Below are 19663 nucleotides of genomic sequence, written 5' to 3'. Positions count from 1 at the left end.
TGATTTGATGCTAGTGTATTGCATTCCATTCACCTTTTCTTAATATATTGGTGACAAAAGTTTCCTTTCTGTTTTCTCAGATATACTTCTTTCCAGTATTTTCATCTATTTAAACTATATCTGGAGTCTGGCACTGTGGCAGAGTCAGTTAAGCTGCTGCCTGTAGCGCTGGCATCTCATATAGGTGCCAGTTCAAATTTCATCTGCTCCACTTTTATACAGCTCCCAGCTTCATGGACTAGGAAAGCAGTGGAGGATGGCCCAAGTCCGTGAGTCCCTGCACATACATGGGAGACCCAGAAGAAGCTCTTGGCTTCTGGCTTCAGAATGGTCCAGACCTGGCTTTGCAGCCATTTGGGAAGTGAACCAGTTGGTGGAAGTTCTCTCTCTCTCTCTCTTAGTCTCTCTTCCTCCTTTTCTTACTCTATAGCTCTCTCTTTTAAATAAATAAATAAGCATTCTTAAAAAGCTATCTGTATTTGACTAATCTTTAACATATGACATAAATACTCACCAATGCTTTTTTCATGTCTGGTGCCCTTTCTAACTTTTCTATGTCTTTGGTGACTATCAGATTTTCCAGTTCTGCAGGCTAAGCAGATAGAAGTGTGTTATTTGGATGTTTAAGATTTTAAAACTTTCACTGTGTTTAACTTAGTGGTTATCATATCATCTTGTTTCCTTAAGAAATAAACACATATGAGTTTGGCGTGGTGGCCTAGCGGCTTAAGTCCTGGCCTTGAATATGCCAGGATCCCATATGGTTGCCGGTTCTAATCCCGGTCACCCTACTTCCCATCCAGCTCCCTGCTTGTGGCTCGGGAAAGCAGTTGAGAATTGCCCAAAGCTTTGGGACCCTACGCCTCTGTGGGAGACCCTGAAGAGCTCCTGGTTCCTGGCTTTGGTTTGGCGCAGCACCAGCCGTTGCAGTCATTGGATGGAAGATTTTTCTCTCTGTGTCTCCTTCTCTCTGTATATCTGACTTTGCAATAAAAATAAATAAATCTTTAAAGAAAAAAGAAATAAACACATATTAGCTTAAAACTATTATAATCAATGATTAATTAATCAATTATTTTATTCAATTATTTTGTTAACAATCAAAATTATGCCTGTACCTGTTCATAAGGTATATTAAAAAAATATCTTTCTCTAATCCCTTCTCTTGTTTTCTTTTTTGTCTATTCTTTTAAAAAATGATTTATTTATTTTTATTTGAAACGAGTATTTGCAGAGAAAGGAAGAGACAGAGAGATTTGCCATTGACTGGCTTACTGTCCAAATGGCCGTAAGAGCTGGGTGAGCTGGCCCAAAGTCAGGAGCCTGGAGTTTCGTCCAGGTCTCCCAAATAGTGTGAAGGCCCAAGCACTTGGATTATTTTCTGCTGCTTTCCTAGGCACATTAGTTAGAGTAGAAGTAGAGTACCTAGGACTCAAACCAGTGTCCATATGGAATGCCTGCAACACAGGTGGAAGCTTAGCTCTCTACACCATGTGCCAGCCTCTAGTGTTAATTCTTGTAACAGAACATAATGTCTTTTTCTAAATAAAATGTCCCAGAAATGAAAGATACAATTTTTCACATCAAAGGGCCAACCCGGTGGCTCAGAACACCACAATGGGGTTCATTATGCTGAAATTTCAGCACTACCTATCAGAACCTGTAAGCTTTAGAGAGGACAGTATGGTTCACATTCAAGAGCATTGTGAATCAGATTGGTCTTTATTTTGGAAAAACAGAGGGTGATTCTCCATCTGCTGGTATACTCTCCAAATGACAAAGCCAAGCACCAGGAGTCCCAGGACGTCCACACAGGTGCAGGGGCCAAGCACTTGGTTCATGGTCTGCTGCTTTCCCAGGTGCATTAGGAGGGAGCTGGATTGGAAGCAGAGCTGCTTGCGCTCGAACTGGGCCCTGTATGAGATGTTGGTTACAGAAGGTGGCTTTATCTTCTGTATCACAACACTGGTCGCTTTCCCTGTTTTCAGTTTGCTACCATTACTTTCACCTTTGCCTGGTGCTCCCCTGATCGGGGAGCTTTGGAGATGCCTGGCTAGCGGGAGTGGATGTGAGGACCTGGTGGTAATTCACTTGTCTCCCAGCACATATTGAACTAATTCTTCGTATTTTAGCTTTTATTCACCCTACCCTGCATACCTAGAGGCAGCTGAGCCCACCAGCTCTTGGTATTTTGGGGGATTCCATAGTGTTGACTCAACTTGCTCTTGCTCTCGTGTCAGTTCAAGGATTCAGTGCCTGTGGATGTACTAAGGCAGTGATCTGTCTGAGGTCTTACTTCAAACAAACTTGTTGCTTGTTTTATGTTGTCGTTGTTTTCCCTCTTTTAAAATAATTTTTGTATGGGGAAAGTGGGAGTAGAAGTAAATTAAATGCACACAGTTAATATTACTCAGAAGTTATATTTTAAAAGTATTCTAAATTTTTATCCTTTTCTTGCCATCTTTTTTTTTTTTTTTTAAAGATCTGCTTATTTTTATTGGAAAGGCAGATTTACAGAGAGAAGGAGAGACAGAGAGAAGATCTTTCATCCACTGGTTCACTCCCCAAGTAGCCGTAATGGCCAGAGCTGAGCCGACCTGAAGCCAGGGGCCAGAGCTTCTTCTTGGTCTCCCATGTGGGTGCAGGGTCCCAAGGCTTTGGGCTGTCCTCTACTGCTTTCTCAAGCCACAAGCAGGGAGCTAGAATGGAAGTGGAGCAGTTGGGACATGAACCTTGCATGTGTAAGGCGAGGACTTTAGCTACTAGGCTACCTCACCTGGCTTCTTCTCCCATCCTCACTTTTGATTAGTCTGATCCATCTCCCTGCTTCTATGCTTTTGAATTCTAAACCTGTCAGATTAATTTTTACTTTATGTTTTACATTTTGTCATTCAGACTTCAGGGTATCTGTTTCTTGATTGGTTGTTGAATCATACCCAGGCATCTTTAATCAGCCCTGGAGATATGTCCCGAGTGTGGCCTATGCATTACTGTGCGAGCGTCTTTCCCCATGGCGTTTCACAGATATTTGCAGATCTCCTGCTAGGATTTCCTCATGTCTTATCTGTGTGGAATGCCGTTTCCCTTGCCTTTATTTTTGCTGAGGATCAGTTTGACTTACTTTTTTGAAACCTCCACACTGGGTTATTTTCTTGTTTCCTTTCATTTTTTTCTTCCTGTTGGGCATTGTTTCAAGTTCCTATGCCATACCTTGAATTAAGCCACTCTCAGAATAATCTTTTCTTTACCTAATTTCCAATGGAGCTACTAGCTGTTGTATACCTATTACTAAAAGTATGAACCTTATGTTTTTTATGGAAAAAAATTGCTTTTTCCTGGCAAAAAAAACATGTGCTCACTCTTTAAAATTTACAGGTAAAATTGAGTTAAAGACATTAATATATAAAACTGTACTGACTACTAATATGAGACACGTGTACATTAAATCAGCAGTTACAGTCATTTTATATCTAGAAGGGTAGCAAAAATTTGAAGGATTGCCAAATGCAATGCTGATAGGGAAAACAGGGAAGTATGGATAGATTGATGCTATGCTGAGCTTTTTTCCCCTTCTCCCTCTCTGTCATACACACACACGTTTTTGATTTTTTTTTAAAAGATGAACTAATTTTTCTTGCAAAGGCAGATCCACAGAGTGAAAGGCAGAGAAAGATCTTCTATCTGCTGATTCCCTGTCCAAATGGCTGTAATGACTGAACGTGAGTTGCTCTGAAGCCAGGAGCCAGGAGCTTCTTGCAAGCCCCCCGGGCGGGTGTAGGGTCCCAAGGCGTTGGGCCATCCTCTTCTGCTTGCCAAGGCCACAAGCAGGGAACTGGATGGTACACGAACCGGTGTCCATATGGGATCTTGGTTCTTGCAAAGGGAAGATTAGTCAATTGAATCATCATGCCTGCCCAGATTTTTTGTTGTTAACTGAGAGCATGTATCTTGATTATAAAAATAATGTAAATAAAATGGAAACAACATGAATATATAGAAAAATCAAATGTGGAGGTCTCTAAATGTTATCATAAAGATAGCTAATATTAATAACTTATTTTGGGATATTTATTTATATTTAACTGCATTATCTTCACTATTTCTGGAATTTACCAGGCATGCTCTTACCTTTCTGTCTACGCACTTGGCCTAGAATGCGTTTTACCAAGACACTTAATCGTTTATTCTATCACTTCCTTCTGATCTTTCCTTAGATATTAGTTGGAGTAAGTCCTGCCTGCTTGCCTGCCTTCCTTCATTTACTATATACAATTATAACCTTCTTGAGCCTTTATATTCTTCTTATATAATTTCTCCAGTTTATTTTTTTCTGCTAACATGCCAGATTGAACCAACATAACGTTATCGATGATTTTCTATTTTGACCTATATAATGAAGGTTTTGTATTGTCACCCTAACTTACATTTTGATATCTTTTGTTTGTCTTTCTTGTCTGCTAACATGAAATATTCATAAAGGTTAGGCTTTTTGTCTTTTCTGCTTATTTCCTGAAATTGTAACAGTGTCTGACATCTAGTAGGCATGTTATAAATAAAAGTCCTCTAGAGTTTTGTTGTAGTATTAAGAGAGTGTATTTCATTCTATAGCTTGTTTTACATTTAATTATGTATAGTAGTTTTCCATTTCTTTAAAATAATTTATTTGTTGTAGAAAACTTTAAACTTTTAAACTTAAAATTTTTTTTTATTGTAAAGCCAGATATACAGGGAGAAGGAGAGATAGAGAGAAAGATCTTCTGTTCACTGGTTCCCTCTCCAAGTGGCTGCAACAGTTGGAGCTGAGGCAATCCGAAGTCAGGAGCTTATTTCAGGTCTCCCATGTGGGTGCTGGGTCCCAAGGCTTTGGACATCTTTATCTTCTACTGCTCTCCCAGGCCACAGAGAGGGTGCTGGGTGGGAAGTGGAGCAGCTGGGACGTGAATCAGCACCCATATGGGATCCTGGCAGTTGCAGGGTAGGGATTTAGCCACTAGGCTACTGTGCCAAGACCTTAGTTTTATTTCAATAATGTTTACATAGTTGAGACGGATGCATGACCATGTAGACCACTGATTAGGATGGGGAGGGTCGAAGAATAGAGAAATGTGGATGAGGCTATTGTTTCCAGTTGTCTTTTTCCTCTTTCTGTGTCTGGGGGAGAGGAAGAGAGAAGGGAAGAAGTCACATCCAGCATCCTAACTGCATCAGTGCCCGGGGATGGGGGATAGCCACCAGATGCCATCTCAGGGTTCCCGATGTGGAGCATGCACTGAAGATTCTGCCCAAGTGGCTTTGATAGTTCAGAAATGCTGTTGATTTGTTGCCCCAAGAATGAGGAAACCCTTCCAAGGTCTGTTGGCTGACCTAGTCCACCTTAGAGTCTCCATTTGCCCAGATGCTTTCTGTTAAAGCTTGGTGTGGAGAGTTGTCCAGGTTGTTCTGCCCTCTGTTGTACTAGATGTCCTCTGTAGTCCTCAGTGAACTGGTTGTCATGTCCCTATGCATGTTTTGGGAAGCTATCCTCTGCTTTATCCTTATCCACCAAGGAGGCCCATTCTGACAGGTGTGCTCTGCAGTCAGAGTACAGATCTGTTTCTAGCCCCATCTGTTATACAAACCATTGGATTCTGTGTCCCCCACCCCTGCCATAACACACTTGGCCTTCATGTACACCAGTTGGAACTGTAACCCAGTTGATGCGGCCCCCAATAATTCCTACCAGGCCCACCTCCAGCTCTGGTTCCTGCACATGATGGTGAGTGCAGCACGCTGGTCCAGTCTGTCCTACATCCCATTTGGCTTTTGTACACACCTGTGGGTGCTGCAGACTAGCTCAGTGCAACCGACCCCACTGTCCACCACACACTTAGTGCTGGTGGGGGCTGCCACATGTCCATCTGGTTCCTCCCCCAATAGTTTTTCATTTCAGTGATGTAGAATCACTTTAGGTTTTAAAAATATATTTGAATTTTTTTTTATTATGGCAAGTACAATATAATTTTCCATCTAAGCCATTTTTAATTATATGATTCAGTGACACTAAGTACATTTGTATTGTTGTACAACTGTTACTATCCTCCATTTCTAGGACTCTTTATCTTTTTTTTTAAATTTATTTTTATTGGAAAATCAGATTTACAGAGAGAAGGAGAGACAGAGAGAAAGATATTCCATCCATTGGTTCATTTCCCAAATGGCCGTAACAGCCGGAGCTGAGCCAATCCAAAACTAGGAGCCAGGAACTTCTTCTGGGTCTTCCATGTGGGTGCAGGGTCCCAAGGCTTTGGGCTGTCCTCAACTGCTTTCCCAGAACACAAGCAGTGAGTTGAGTGGGAAGTGGAGCAGCCAGAATGCGATGGCACCCATTTGGGATCCTGGTGCAGGCAAGGTGAGGAATTTAGCCACTAGGCTACTGTGCCAGGCCCAGTATTCTTTATCTACAAAGCTGAATTTTAATTCTTACCAAGCAAAACTCCTCTTTCATTCATATTTCTTAGTTTTTAAAATATTTATTTTAATTGTAAAGGCAGATTTTATGGAGAAGAGAGCAGATCCAGCCACTGTTTCACTCTTCAAATGGCTGCAACAGTCTCAGCTGAGCTGATCTGAAACTAGGAGCCAGGAGCTTTTTCCAGGTCTGTCACGTGGGTGCAGAGGCCCTAAGGCTTTGGGCCCTCCTCTACTTGTTTTCTAGGACATAGGCAGGAATGAGCAGGAGTTGGATGGAAATTGAAGTAAATAGGATAGGACTGGTGACCGTATGGGATTCCAGTGCTTGCAGGGGAGGATTAGCCATTTGAGCTATTATGCCAGAACCTCCCTCCTCTTTCTACTCCTTGGCAGCCACCATTCTACTTTGTTTTCTGTAGTAGGTACCTCATAGTGTCTGTTCTTTTGTGACTGGCATATTCCACTTTACATAGTATTTTGAAAGTTTATATATGTTGTCTAATGTGTCACAATTTCCTTCCTTTAAAAAGGTTGAATAACAATTACATTGTAATATATATCACATTTTGTTTATTCATTCACATTCATCTGTTGATGGACACTTGAATTGTTATGTATACCGTCTCCTTTTTATAAGAATTATTTATCTGAAAGATAGGGTTACAGATAGGGGAGGGAGAGGGAGAGAGGGAGGAGAGGACAAAGAGAAAGAGAGGGGAGAAATCTTCCATACACTGGTTCACTCCCCGATGGCTGCAGCTGCTGGAGCTGGGCTGGTCTGAAGTCAGGAGCCAGAAGCTTCTTCCAGCTCTCCCACATGAGTGGAGGGGCCTGAGTACCTGAGTCATCTGTGATATTGCCAGGCACATTAGCAGTCAATTGGATTGCAAGTGGAGCAGCTGGGACTTTAACTGGTTTCTCTGTGGGATTCTGGTGCCACAGGCAGTGGCTTTACTTGCTATGCCTCAGCACTGACCTCAGGACTACTCTCCACTACTCTTCTAGGTGATGCTGCTGGACCCGGTGCGTTGGCTCAGCTGGATGATCCTCTCCTGACTGCTCTGCTTTTCTTCTAGCTCCCTGCTTGTAGCCTTGGAGACTAGCGGAGGATGGCCCAAAACCTTGGGAGCCTGCACCCATGTGGGAGATCCAGAAGAAGCTCCTGGCTCCCTAGTTTCAAATCAACTTACCTTAGGCTGTTGCAGCCATTTGGGGAATGAACCATGGATAGACTATCTTTCTTTCCCTCTCTTCATAAATCAAAAAACAGTCTTAAGTGATGCTGCTGTGGATGAATGTGGATTATACAAATATCTTTTTAAAAAATATTTATTTATTTTTATTTGAAAGGCAGATTTATGGAGAAAGGAGAGACAGAGGGGAGTGATCATTTATCCACTGGTTCACTTCTTAAATAGCTGCACAGCTGCAGATGGGCCAGTCTGAAGCCAGGAGCCAGGAGCTTCATCCAGCTCTCAGGTGAATGCAAGGGCCTGAGCACTTGGGCCACCTTTGCTGTTTTCCTAAGCACATTAACAGGGAGCTAGATTAGAAATGGAGAGCTGAGAGTCACCTGGAAACTGTCAACACAGGTGGCAGTATCTTCCTGTGCCATAGACTCCATTTGCCTATTTTTTAATCATTTGTTTTTGTTGTTGAATTGTAGAAATTCTGTTTGTGATTTACAAATATTTTTCTCCTTTTTTGGTGTCCTTTTCACTCTATTGATGCTATTCTTGAGTCATAAAAGCTTTAAATTGTGATGACATTCAATTTACGTTTGTTGTTTGTGCTTTTTTTTTTTTAAAGAAATTTTTATTTTACTTATTGGAAAGGCAGAGTTATGGAGAGAGGGAAAGAAAGAGAAGCCTTCCATCTTTTGGCTCACTCCTCCAGTGCAGCGGCTGGGCCAGGCTGAAGCCATGAGCCAAGAACTTTGGGTCTCTCATGTGGGTGCAGGGGCCAAGCACTTGGTTCATCTTCCCTTCACCTTTCCCAGGCGTGTTAGCAGGGAGCTGGATTGAAAGTGGAGCAGCTGGGACTCAAACCAGCACCCACATGGGATGCTGGCACTGTAGGTGCTGACTTAACCACTACACTATAGTGTTGGCCCCTTTCTTGTAGTTTCAATATTATTTTTAAAATTTTTACAGAACTTTTTGCAAAATTCCATGTGGTAAAGCTTATCCTGTGTTTTATATTGGGAATATTACTTTAGCTGTTATATTGGTGTGAACTCTTTTTGTTGTTGTTGTTGTCCATTATTTATTTATTTTATTTTCTTAAAGATTTTATTTATTGGATCCTGGCACGGTAGCCTGCAGGCTAAAGTTCTCACCATGCACGTTCCAGGATGCCACATGGGTGCTGGTTCTAATCCCGGCTGCCCTAGTACTTATCCAGCTTCCTGTTTGTGGCCTGGGAAGATAGTCAAGGACGGCCCAAACCCTTGGAACCCTGCACTTGTGTGCGAGACCTGGAAAAAGCTCCTGGCTGCTGGTTTTGGATCGGCTCAGCTCTGGCTGTTGCAGCCATTTGGGGTGTGAGTCAGCAGACAGAAGATCTTTTTCTCTGTTTCTCCTTCTCGCTGTATGTCTGGCATTCCAATAATGAAATAAGTAAATAAATATTTTTTAAAAAGATTTTATTTATTGAGCTTGAAAATAGGAGTTACAGAAAGGAGAGAGAGAGAAAGAGACAGAGCTTTTATCCACTTATTCACTTCTGCAATGGCCAGAGTTGGGCTGATCTGAAACTGAGAATCAGGAGCTTTTTCCAGGTCTCCCATGTGGGTACAGTTTAAAGCATAATAAAATGTTGCAAAAAAATGTTGGTAATAAGGGTTCTTATAAGTGAATGTCAAAAAGTTAATGGAAAACAATGGCTGTTTGGCACCATGATTAAGATGCCACTTGGGATACTCTTATCTTGCATCGGAAAGCCTGGATTAGGGTCCTGGCTCCAGACTCAGTTCCAGCCTCCTGCTAATACATATACTGCGAAGCAGTTCAGTGAGGACTCAAGTACTTACTTCAGTCTCTGCTACTAACATGAGAGACCTGGATTGAGTTCCAGACTTCTGGGGAGTGAACCAGCTGATGGGAGATCTGTTTCTCTCTTTCCTTCTATATTTTCCTTTCAAAACAATAAAATAAAAAAATTCAGTTCATGGGAAAGTGGAATAACAGTTATTTTTAGGGACAGATGTAGGACAGCAGAGTTGGATGTCTGCATCACTTTCTGGAGTGCCTAAGGTCAAGTCCCACCATGATTTCTAAACATCCAGTCACACTTCCTGCTAAGATGCTTCAGAGGCTGTGGATTATGGCCAAAGGTCTTGGGTTTCTGCTTTCCATGTGGGAGTTGCAGATGAGTTCCTGGCTTTTGGCTTTGGCCTATCCCAGACTTGACTATTGCAGCCATTTAAGGAACAAATCAACAGGTGGAAGCATTCTCTCTTGGACACTTAGCTTTTTAAATAGGTGAATACTTAAGAAAAAAAGGAAGGAAGGAAGGAAAGAAAGGAGGGAAGAAGAGAGAATAAGAGGAAAGGGGAGGGGATGGAAAAAAGGTGTCATACACCATGTTGGAGTACCTGAAGTATCTTGGTTTACTGTGGGAGTGCAGGGGTCCAAACACTTGAGCTCTCTGCTGCTGCATTTTCAGGGAGCTGGCTCAGAAGTGGAGCAGCTAGGACTGTAGCTGGTTGCCCATAGGGGATGCCTGTGTCACAGCTGGAGGCTTAACTTGTTTGGCCATGAGCCCTGGCCCCTCAGATTTTTTTTAAAGATTTTTATTTTTTATTTGAAAGACACATTTTAAGAGACAAGTAGAGACAGATCGTGCATATTTTCATCCATTGTTTCAGTACCCAAGTGGCCACAATGGCCAGAGCTGAGCTGATCCAAAGGCAGGAGCCAGGAGCTTCTTCTGGGTCTTCTGTGCTGTTTCAGGGTCCCAAGGCTTTGGGCCATCCTCTACTGTTTCCCAGGTCATAAGCAGGGAGCTGGATGGGAAGTGAACTGGTGCCTGTATGGGTACCCGGCACATTCAAGATGAGGGTTTAGCCACTGAGCCTGGCTCCCTCAGATGGTTTTTTAAAAGATTTGTTAGAAACAAATTTGGCAGGCAGAGTGCAAAATGACAGGGGAAAGAAGAGGGATAAAGAGAGAGAGTGATAGAGATCAAGAGAGATTGAGATCTACTGTTTGCTGATTCACTTCCCAAATTGATACAGCTGCTGGGACTGGATCAGGTTGAAGCCAGGAGCTAGGAACTTCATCCCAGTCTCCGGCATGGATGACTAGGGGCTCAAGTGTTGGAGCCATCTTCTGCTGCTTTTCCCAGTTGCATCGTGGGAAGCTTGATCAGATGTGAACCAGGTCTGGAATTAGTACTCTGAGGTGGGATACCATTGTCATAGGTGGGGTGGTTTTACCTGCCACACCACAATACCATCCTTGTCCAGTGATATTTATGCACTCGATGATAAGCTGTTTTTTCTTTCTCATACTAAAGCAGTATATTACATTCATTACCAAATATTGAACTCGTCTGCATCCCTAGAATAAACTTCAACTTCATTGCATTGTATACTTCTTTTATATATTGTTAAATTCTTTTTAAATGAAGATTTATTTTATTTTTATTGGAAAGGCAGATATACAGAGAGGAGGAGAGACAAAGATCTGTCTGATGGTTCACTCCCCAAGTGGCCTCAACAGCCGAAGCTGCGCTGATCCAAAACCAGGAGTCAGGAGCTTCTTCCAGGTCTCCCACGTGGGTGCAGGGGCCCAAGGCTTTGGGCTGTCTTCCACTGCCTTCCCAGGCCACAAGCAGGGAGCTGGATGGGAAGCAAAGCTGCCGGAATTAGAACTGGCACTCGTATGGGATTCTGGTGCATGTAAGGCGAGGATTTTAGCCTGTAGGCTACTGTGCCAGGCCATGTTAAATTCTTTTTTAAAAATACTGTATTTCAGTAAGTTGTCATGATTTTTGTATCTTCTTTCTTGAGGGAGAGTGGGCTCTTATTTTGCTTTTTTCTGACTGTTTTTGCCTGGTTTTGTCATGAAAATAATACTGAATTTGTAAGATTTGGAGGTATCTTCTTCCTCAGTTGTTACGTGTAGAATTGGTGTTGGTCCCCCCCCCCTTAAGATTTAATTATCCATTTATTTATTTTTATTGAAAAGGCAGATATATAGAGAGGAGGGGAGACAGAAAGTAAGATCTTTGTCTTTTGATTCACTCCCCAAGCAGCTGCAATGACTGAAGTTGAGCCAATCCAAAGCCAGGAGCCTGGAGGCTCTTGTGGCTCTCCCACGTGGGTGCAGTGTCCCAAGCCCTGGGCTGTCCTTGACTATTTTGGACGTGGGGCCTCTGGAATTAGAACCAGCAGCCATGTAGGATCCCGGCACATCAGGACAGACTTTAGCATGCAAGGCGAGGACTTTAGCCACTAGACTATTGCTCTGAGCCCAAATAAATTTATTTTTATTGGAAAATCAGATATACAGCAAGAGAGGAGGAAAGATTGAGAGGAAGATCTTCTGTCCACTGGTTCACTTCCCAAGTGGCTGCAATGGCCAGAGCTGGGCCAATTCGAAGCCAGGAGCCTCTTCAGAGTCTCTCATGCAGGTGCAGGGTACCAAGGCTTTGGACCATCGTCGATGGCTTTCCCAGACAACAATCAGGGAGCTGGATGGGAAGCGGGGCCACTGAGATTAGAACCAGCGCCCATATAGGGTCCCAGCACTTGCAAGGAGAGGACTATAGCCACTATGCTACTGCATCGTGCTTACTCTCTTTAATGACTTGATAGAATTCTCCAGTAAAATCATCTGGGCCTGGCAATTTCATTTATGGGAGTTTTAAAGTTCCAAATAGAATTTTCTTTTCTTTTTTTTTTTTCAAAGATTTATTTATTTTATTAGAAAGGCAGATGTACAGAGAGGAGGAGAGACAGAGAGGAAGATCTTCCGTCTGATGATTCACTCCCCAAGTGGCTGCAATGGCCTGTGCTGCACCAATCCGAAGCCAGGAGCCAGGAACTTCTTTCCGGGTCTCCCACACCGGTGTAGGGTCCCAAGGCTTTGGACCATCCTCGACTGCATTCCCAGGCCACAAGCCTGGGAAGTGGAGCTCCGGGATTAGAACTGGCGCCCATATGGGATTCTGGCGTGTTCAAAGCGAGGACCTTAACCATTACACTATTGTGCTGGGCCCCCAAATAGAATTTTCTTAAGTTTACAGACCACTCAAATTATGCATTTTATATTGAATCATTGTTATAGATTGTACTTTTGTTTATAATGAAAATACTTAGGGAAACTTTTAAGGAAAGTAGTTTGTTTGAATTATTAAATTTATTTGTGTAAGTTAATATTCACTATTCCTTTGGATGTATTCAGTGGCATTAGTAGTGATGTTTCAATTTCAAATATTGGTAGTTTGTTTGTTTGTTTTTGGTCACTACTATCAAACTGCTTAAAGAATAAGCCCTGTATCATTGATTTTCTTTATTGGTATTTTGTTTTCAAATTGATTTATTTCTGTCTCTTATTGTTTCCTTCATTCTGTTTGCTTTTGCTTTGTTTTGTTCTTTTTCTGTACTCTTTGGGGTGAATGTTTAGATGGGTTTAACCTTTTGTTTGCTAATAAAAATATTTTACTAGTAAAAATTTTCCTTTGAGTATAGCGTTAGTTGTGTCTCACAAATTTTGCTGTGTTGTATTTTCACACAGCATAATTAGAAGAAGACTTTTTTTTTACTAAGCCAAAATGTGTCTGTTTTTGATTACAGTGACAGGTATATATGAACTGAGGCAAATGAGAGGTAAAGTGGACTTGGCTCTGAGAGATAGTTACAGTGTGTTATTGAATTGAGATTAAGAGTCTCATGCTCTACCGACTGAGTAGCCGGGCACACGCAAAGTGTGACTGAATTGAAAGGTGTCAGGAAGATAGAGAAAAAATAAAGGACGTCAGTTTTATTCTACATGAGATGAAGTAGTGGCATCTAGGTGACTTTTTTATTTCTGAGTTTTCTGTATTTTCCAATTAAAATAACTAAAAAAATAAAAAATTATAAATCCTGTATGGATGAAATCTATAAACTAATTTTGTATGTACTTCAAGTTAGTATTGCATCACTGTTACGAGCTTTTGGAAGTGAAGATTGCAGAATGTACTATTTTGCTTTCTAAAGTGTTAAATAGAAGCTGAAGTGTGGGAAAATCTTTTTAATGAGTTTCAGGAAGAACAATTTGGAAATGCTCTTTTGGAAATGCTCTTTTGGGCTTCCTGGTCCTACTTAGATTTGATGTATAGTTTGAGCCTTTCTTTGAGCCAGCTTGATACCTTTTTTTTAAGGGCCATCTTTTTTTTGTGTATTTCCTTTTTTTTTCTTTTTTCCTGACAGAAATGACATCAGATGTACCATCACTAGGTGCAGCCATTGCCTCTGGAAACCCTGGGCCCGGGATTCAAGGTGGAGCAGCCATTGTCCAGAGGGCTATTAAGCGGCGACCAGGGTAAGTTGTATGAAGTTGTGAGTGTCTCTTCTGTAAATGACTTCATTTCATTAACTGCAGAACCTCTTGGCTATTTCTGGTCCACTCATTTTATCTGGTTACTTACTATTCTGCTATCATATAACTCTCCATGGGTTTTACTTTTTTTTTTAAAAAAATTCATTTGTTTTTTTAAAAGAAGATCCAATTATTTATTTGGGAGGCAGAATGATAGAGGAAGAGATAGGCAATGACAGTGAGAGAGGTCTTCATTCCTTGGTTCACTCTCCAAATAACTGCAATGACCAGAACTGAGCCAAAGTCAGGAGCCGGGAGCCAGGTCCATGTGGGAGCCAGGTCTGCCATGTGGGTGCAGGGGACCAAAGTCTTGAGCCATTCTTGGCTGCTTTCCCAGGCTATAAGCAGGGAGCATGATAGAAATGTTACAGCTGCAGCCCAGATCCCAGATATGAGATGCCAACATTACAGGCTGAAGCTTAGCCTGACTACACCACAGCACCAACCTGTACTTTTTAAATTTAATTTTATTTATTTGAAAGAGAAACAGATACAGAGTTCTTATCTGTTGGTTTATTCTTCAAATGTTTCTAACAGCTGGGATTGGGCCAGGCTGAAACTGGGAGCCCAGAACTAAATCCAGATCTCCTACCTAAGGGTCAGGGACCTGGATTTTAGGGTGTATGTTAGCATTAAGCTGGATTTGGGAAAGGAATCAGAACATAAACCTAAGCATTCTAGTAGGGGGTGAGGTTATCCTAGGCAGTGTCTTACCTGCTGTGCCAAATGCTCATCCCTCAATGCTATTTATTAAATGCATAATTAATATGTAATGTTATCTGATTGTTAGTGGGATGCAAAGGTAAAGATGTAGTCCTGACTCCAAGTTTTGCATGTTTGTTAAAGATAATCATTACATACTTAAGTATAATACAAGATCGAATATACTGAGTTTCGTGAGAAGGGAACAAGTACAGTGTTTTTAAGTCATGGGTGTATCACGTGATTGGTAGAGAGTAGGGGAAAAAACCTCAAAAAAGAGGTTGTGTTAAAGGGTAGTATCTTATCCATATTTTGGTATTAAGTTTCCATTTTGCTTTTAATAATTTTGTAATTAAGATTGTAACTTTTTAATTTTTTATTTTATTTATTTATTTTTTAAGATAAATTTTTTATCCACAAGTTTTATTTATTTATTTTATTTATTATTATTTTTTTTATTGGAAAGGCGGATATACAGAGAGGAGAGACAGAGAGGAAAATCTTCTGTCCGATGATTCACTCCCCAAGTGAGTGCAACAGTGGAAGCCAGGAGCCTCTTCCGGGTCTCCCACGCGGGTGCAGGGTCCCAAAGCTTTGGGCTGTCCTCAACTGCTTTCCCGGGCCACAGGCAGGGAGCCGGATGGGAAGCGGGGCTGCAGGGATTAGAACCGGCGCCCATATGGGATCCCGGGCATGCAGGGCGAGGACCTTAACCACTGTGCCACCGGCTGGGCCCTAAGATTGTAACTATTTTTTATGTTTTATCCTACCAGTAGTAATGTAGGAGTGATACCTGGGTTAAGTAGCAACATAAGTAAATATTAAACCATGTTATGTGTTCAGGAATTACTCATTTTAAATCAGATACTGAGTTTCAGAGTGAATAAGTAACCCAACTTTTTAACCTAAAGTTAGTGTCGAATCTGGGATATGAAATTTAGGAATTTGGCCTCAGAGTCTACTCCTTTTTTTTTTTTAACATTTGTTTATTTTGAAAGTCAGCTGCAGAGAGAGAGGGAGAGACAGAGTAATCTTCCATCTACTAGTTCTCTTCCCAGATGGTTGTTAACAGCCAGCAGTGATCCAGGCTGAAGCTAGAAGCCAGGAGCTTCATCCAGGTCTCCCTTCTGAGTGGCAAGAGCCCAAACACTTGGACCACTTTCCACTTGTTTTTTCAGGCCATTAGCAGGGAGATGGATTGGAAATGGAACAGTCAAGACTCTAACCAGCACCCATATGGGATGACAGCATTTCAAATGGCTATTTTATCCACTGTGTCACAATGCTAGCCCCTCAATGGACATCTTAACTGCTAAGCTAAATGCCTGTCTCTACCATTAATTTTTAATGCATTTTCTCATCTTTCTTCTGTATATAAATTTCTTAATAGTTACATCATATAATTACATAGTTTTGTATGGTTGACCTTTTCATCTTACCATATGTATGTAAATGTACATATATATAAATATACATATATAAAAACCTTTTAAGTACATAACCTTTTTCATATTGTTGCATTCTATAAAGATGTCATTTAAAATTTTTTTTCTTTTATTTTTAATATTGTTTACATAGTTTAAAGGGATGCATGCCCAAGTGGGTCTCCAATTGGAGGGACGGTCAAGGAATGGAGGAAGGTGGATAGGACAAATGTTTCAATTTTTTTTCCTCTTATGCTCAAAGAGGGGAAGGAGTGGGGGCCACTCCCTCCTTGCTGTCAAACTACATCAGCACCTGAGGTTGGGGGATAGTTCTTTGATGATACCTTAGAGACTCTGACATGGGGAAGAGTGTTCTGAAGGTGTTACTAAGTAGTTTTGATAGTTCTGAAACATTGTCAGCTTTGTTGCAACAGGCTCAAGAAAATCTTTCCAAGATCTGTTGGCTGACCAATTCCACCATGGTTCATCCATAGGCCCAGGAACATGTTGCAAAGCTTTTCCAGGAGTGTGGTCCAAGCTGTTCTGCTTCCCATCCTCTGGCGAGGCACTTAGTGTCCTCTGCTGACCTAGATGTCCTGGGTGTCATGTCCCCCATGTGCATCTGGGCATGCTGTCACTGTACAGGCAGAAGCAACTGAGGAGGCTCAGTCCTGACACACACAATCTAAGATTGAACCACATGTATTGTGATTTTCCCTGTGGCCAGGGTTTGAGTCCATCCATTTAGCTGGGGAGTCCCCCAAGAAACCTTGCCTGGGATGACCTCAGACAGTGTGTGAGTCAGTGCAGTGTCAGTTCATTCTGTCACCTGTAGCAGTCAACATACATACAGGTTGATGTAGTTGCCTGGTCAGTTCTGCCCCTAGCCCCGTCTCATGTGAACTAATGGCCTAGCCCAGCCCAGACTGCCACAGGCCTAGTCTTCATGAACAGCAGCGGGTGCTGTAGCCTAGTTGGGGTGACCTCCCAATAAACCCCACCAGGCCTGCCCTCAGCTCTGGTTTTTCCACCTGCCAGCATGTGCTGCAGCTTAGGCCAATTGGCCCGTACTTGCCGATGGGTGTTACATCCTACCCCAGCTTGGCCCAGACCCAGACCCATCTCATGTGAACCAGTTGATTTTGTGGCCTAGCCTAGTCTGTCCCACATCCATTCTGGCTTTCATAAGTGCCAGTGGCAGCTGCAGTCTTGCCTAGCCTGGTCCGCCCATAGCCCCTGTTCTTGTACTCACCAGTGGGAGCTGCAGCCTAGCAGAGAAGTTCCCAAAGTTCCCCTTCCAAACTGAATTTTGTGCTTGTTTTGACCTAGCCTGGCATGGTTCACCATAGTCTTAGCTCTCCTTGGTGGGTGTTGTAGCCTAACCCAGCTGGGTGCAGCCTGCATCCAATCCTGGCTTTTGTGCAAGCCAGTGAGTACTGTGGTACTGTGGCCTGGCCTCGCCCAGCCTGCCCCAGACCCAACCCACACAAATGGTGCAGCCTTGCCTTGCCTAACCTGTCCAAGCTCTGGCCACTGTGCTCCCCAGCAGAAGGTGCAGCTTAGTAGGGAATTCCCCAAGCTATCCTACCAGGCCTGCCCCAGACCTGGATCTCATGCATGCTAGTGGGTGTTGCAGCCCTGCTTGGCATGATCTGTCCAAAGTCTTGACCTTTGCATGTGCCTGATGGGTGCTGCAGCCAGGCCCAGTCTGGTTCACTCCCACCCCTAGCTCCCGTGAGTGTCAAGTGAGATCTGCAGTCCTGCCTGGCTCAGTCCATCACTACGCACAGCTCTTGTGCAAACTGACAGGTGCTGTGGTCCTCGGGGGCAAGCCCACAAGTCCCCTACAGAATCTGCCCCCTAGACCTGGTTCTCTTGTGTTCTAGTGGGTGCTGTGCTTAGCCTCATGTGGATCACCCCTTACCACAACACTTGAGGGCAGATACTGTGGCCTAGCCCAACCAGACATGCCCCCTACCCCCAGCTTTTGTGTGTGCCAGGGGACAGTGGATAATGCTATTTAGCACAGCCCAGGTCTCCTGAGTGGGCAGGTACCTTGGCCTGACCCAGACATACCTTCCAGTTTCTCCACTCTAAACCACTCATAGCTCCTTCGCCTACTTGTGAATGCAGTGGGCTGGTCTATGGAAGACCCCAGAAGTCATTCCACCCCTGTCAAACATGCTCTCCGTCTAATATGTCTCCAGATCTCCCCTGAGCAATGTGTAGTTCCCCAACCTGCGGGCCAGGGTGGCATGCCCCAGCCCAGCATTCCCCACCTTCCCCACATATCTTAAAAAAAAAAAAAAAAAAGAATAGGCAACTATGCTGGCATATCGGTATAGTTAACATAAATTTGGCATTAACCGGGCCCATAATGCCCACTAGCTATTGGCTGCTTTTCTCCTTCAGTGTAACACTTGCCTAGTTACAAGGCAGCCTAGACAGTTGCCTATAGCTGGAGATATAGAAATATATTTTTAAAACTTTATTTTTTGGTAATGTTTACATAGTTGATTAGGGTGGGAAGGGTTGAGGGTTAGGGGAAAGTGGGTGAGACCATTGTTTCCAAATTTTCTTTTTCTTCTTCCTATAACTGGGGAAAGGGGGGTGAGAAGAAGAGAAGCCGCACTCAGCATCCTAACCACATCAATACTTAGGGATGGGGAATGGTCACTTGATATCATCTCAGGGTCCTCGATGTGGAGCATACTCTGAAGGTTCTGCTCAGGTGGTTTTGACAGTTCTAAAATTGCTGTTGGTCTTGTCGCTGCAACTATGAGGAAAGTCTTACAAGGTCCATTGGCTGACATAGCCCACCTTAGAGTTGCCATTCATCCAGATATTTGCTGTCAACATTTTATTGGGGTAGTTTACCAATTTGTTCTGCTCTCCATTCTCTGCTGTGGTACCAGATGTATAGGCATACTTTATAGTGGTTGTTTAAATGATGTAAATATTTTTAAAAAGATGTTTTTATTTATTTGAAAACAGAGTTACATGGGGGTGGGGAGGAGGGTGGAGAGAGAGAGATATCTTTTGTCTACTGGTTCACTATCTTCGATCTACTGGTTCACTCATGAAATGGCTACAGAATCCAGGGCTGGGACAGAACAGAGCCGAGGGTTTCTTCCAGGACTCTATGTGAATGGCAGTAGTCCAAGAATATCCTCTGCGTCTTCCTAAGGGAGCTGGATTAGAAGTAGAGCAGCTGGCTAGGCCATTGCTCCTGCTGGTGAGCGTGAGAGCTATGACTGGGGACAGACCAGTCTGGGCAGGGCTACGACACTTGTTGGCTTATATATGAAATGTGGGAGAGCTAGGTTGGGCTGACTATATCTACTGATACAGGCATGAGCCAGAATGAGGGCAAGTTGGTTGGGCTTTGCCACAGCATCAGCTGTGGCAAGTGCTTGGGATAGAGGGCAGGTCCTGTTGAGCTAGACTGCAGAACTACCTGGAGAGTGCAAGATCCAGGTATGGGAGTGGGCCCAGTAG

General features: G+C 42.9%; 1 protein-coding gene across 3 annotated transcripts in view; it reads left to right on the top strand.

Annotated features, from left to right (window-relative positions):
- The window catches only part of ARNT (aryl hydrocarbon receptor nuclear translocator), a 71119-nt gene that overhangs the window by 8711 nt on the left and 42745 nt on the right, over positions 1-19663 (top strand). For 2 of the 3 annotated variants that reach the window (XM_040999167.1, XM_040999166.1), the window contains exon 2: positions 13871-13982. In XM_040999167.1, coding sequence (XP_040855101.1) covers positions 13871-13982 — 112 coding nt within the window. Of the gene's footprint in view, positions 1-11214; positions 11230-13870; positions 13983-19663 lie in introns of those variants that run through there. The other variant, XM_040999168.1, reaches the window with a different exon arrangement.

The sequence above is a fragment of the Ochotona curzoniae genome, unplaced genomic scaffold, assembly GCF_017591425.1.
Source record: "Ochotona curzoniae isolate NIBS_2020 unplaced genomic scaffold, NIBS_Ocur_1.0 scaffold_1037, whole genome shotgun sequence".
Classification (NCBI taxonomy): Eukaryota; Metazoa; Chordata; class Mammalia; order Lagomorpha; family Ochotonidae; genus Ochotona; species Ochotona curzoniae.
The sequence above is the reverse complement of the archived record's forward strand: the minus strand, read 5'-3'. Positions and strand labels throughout refer to the sequence as shown.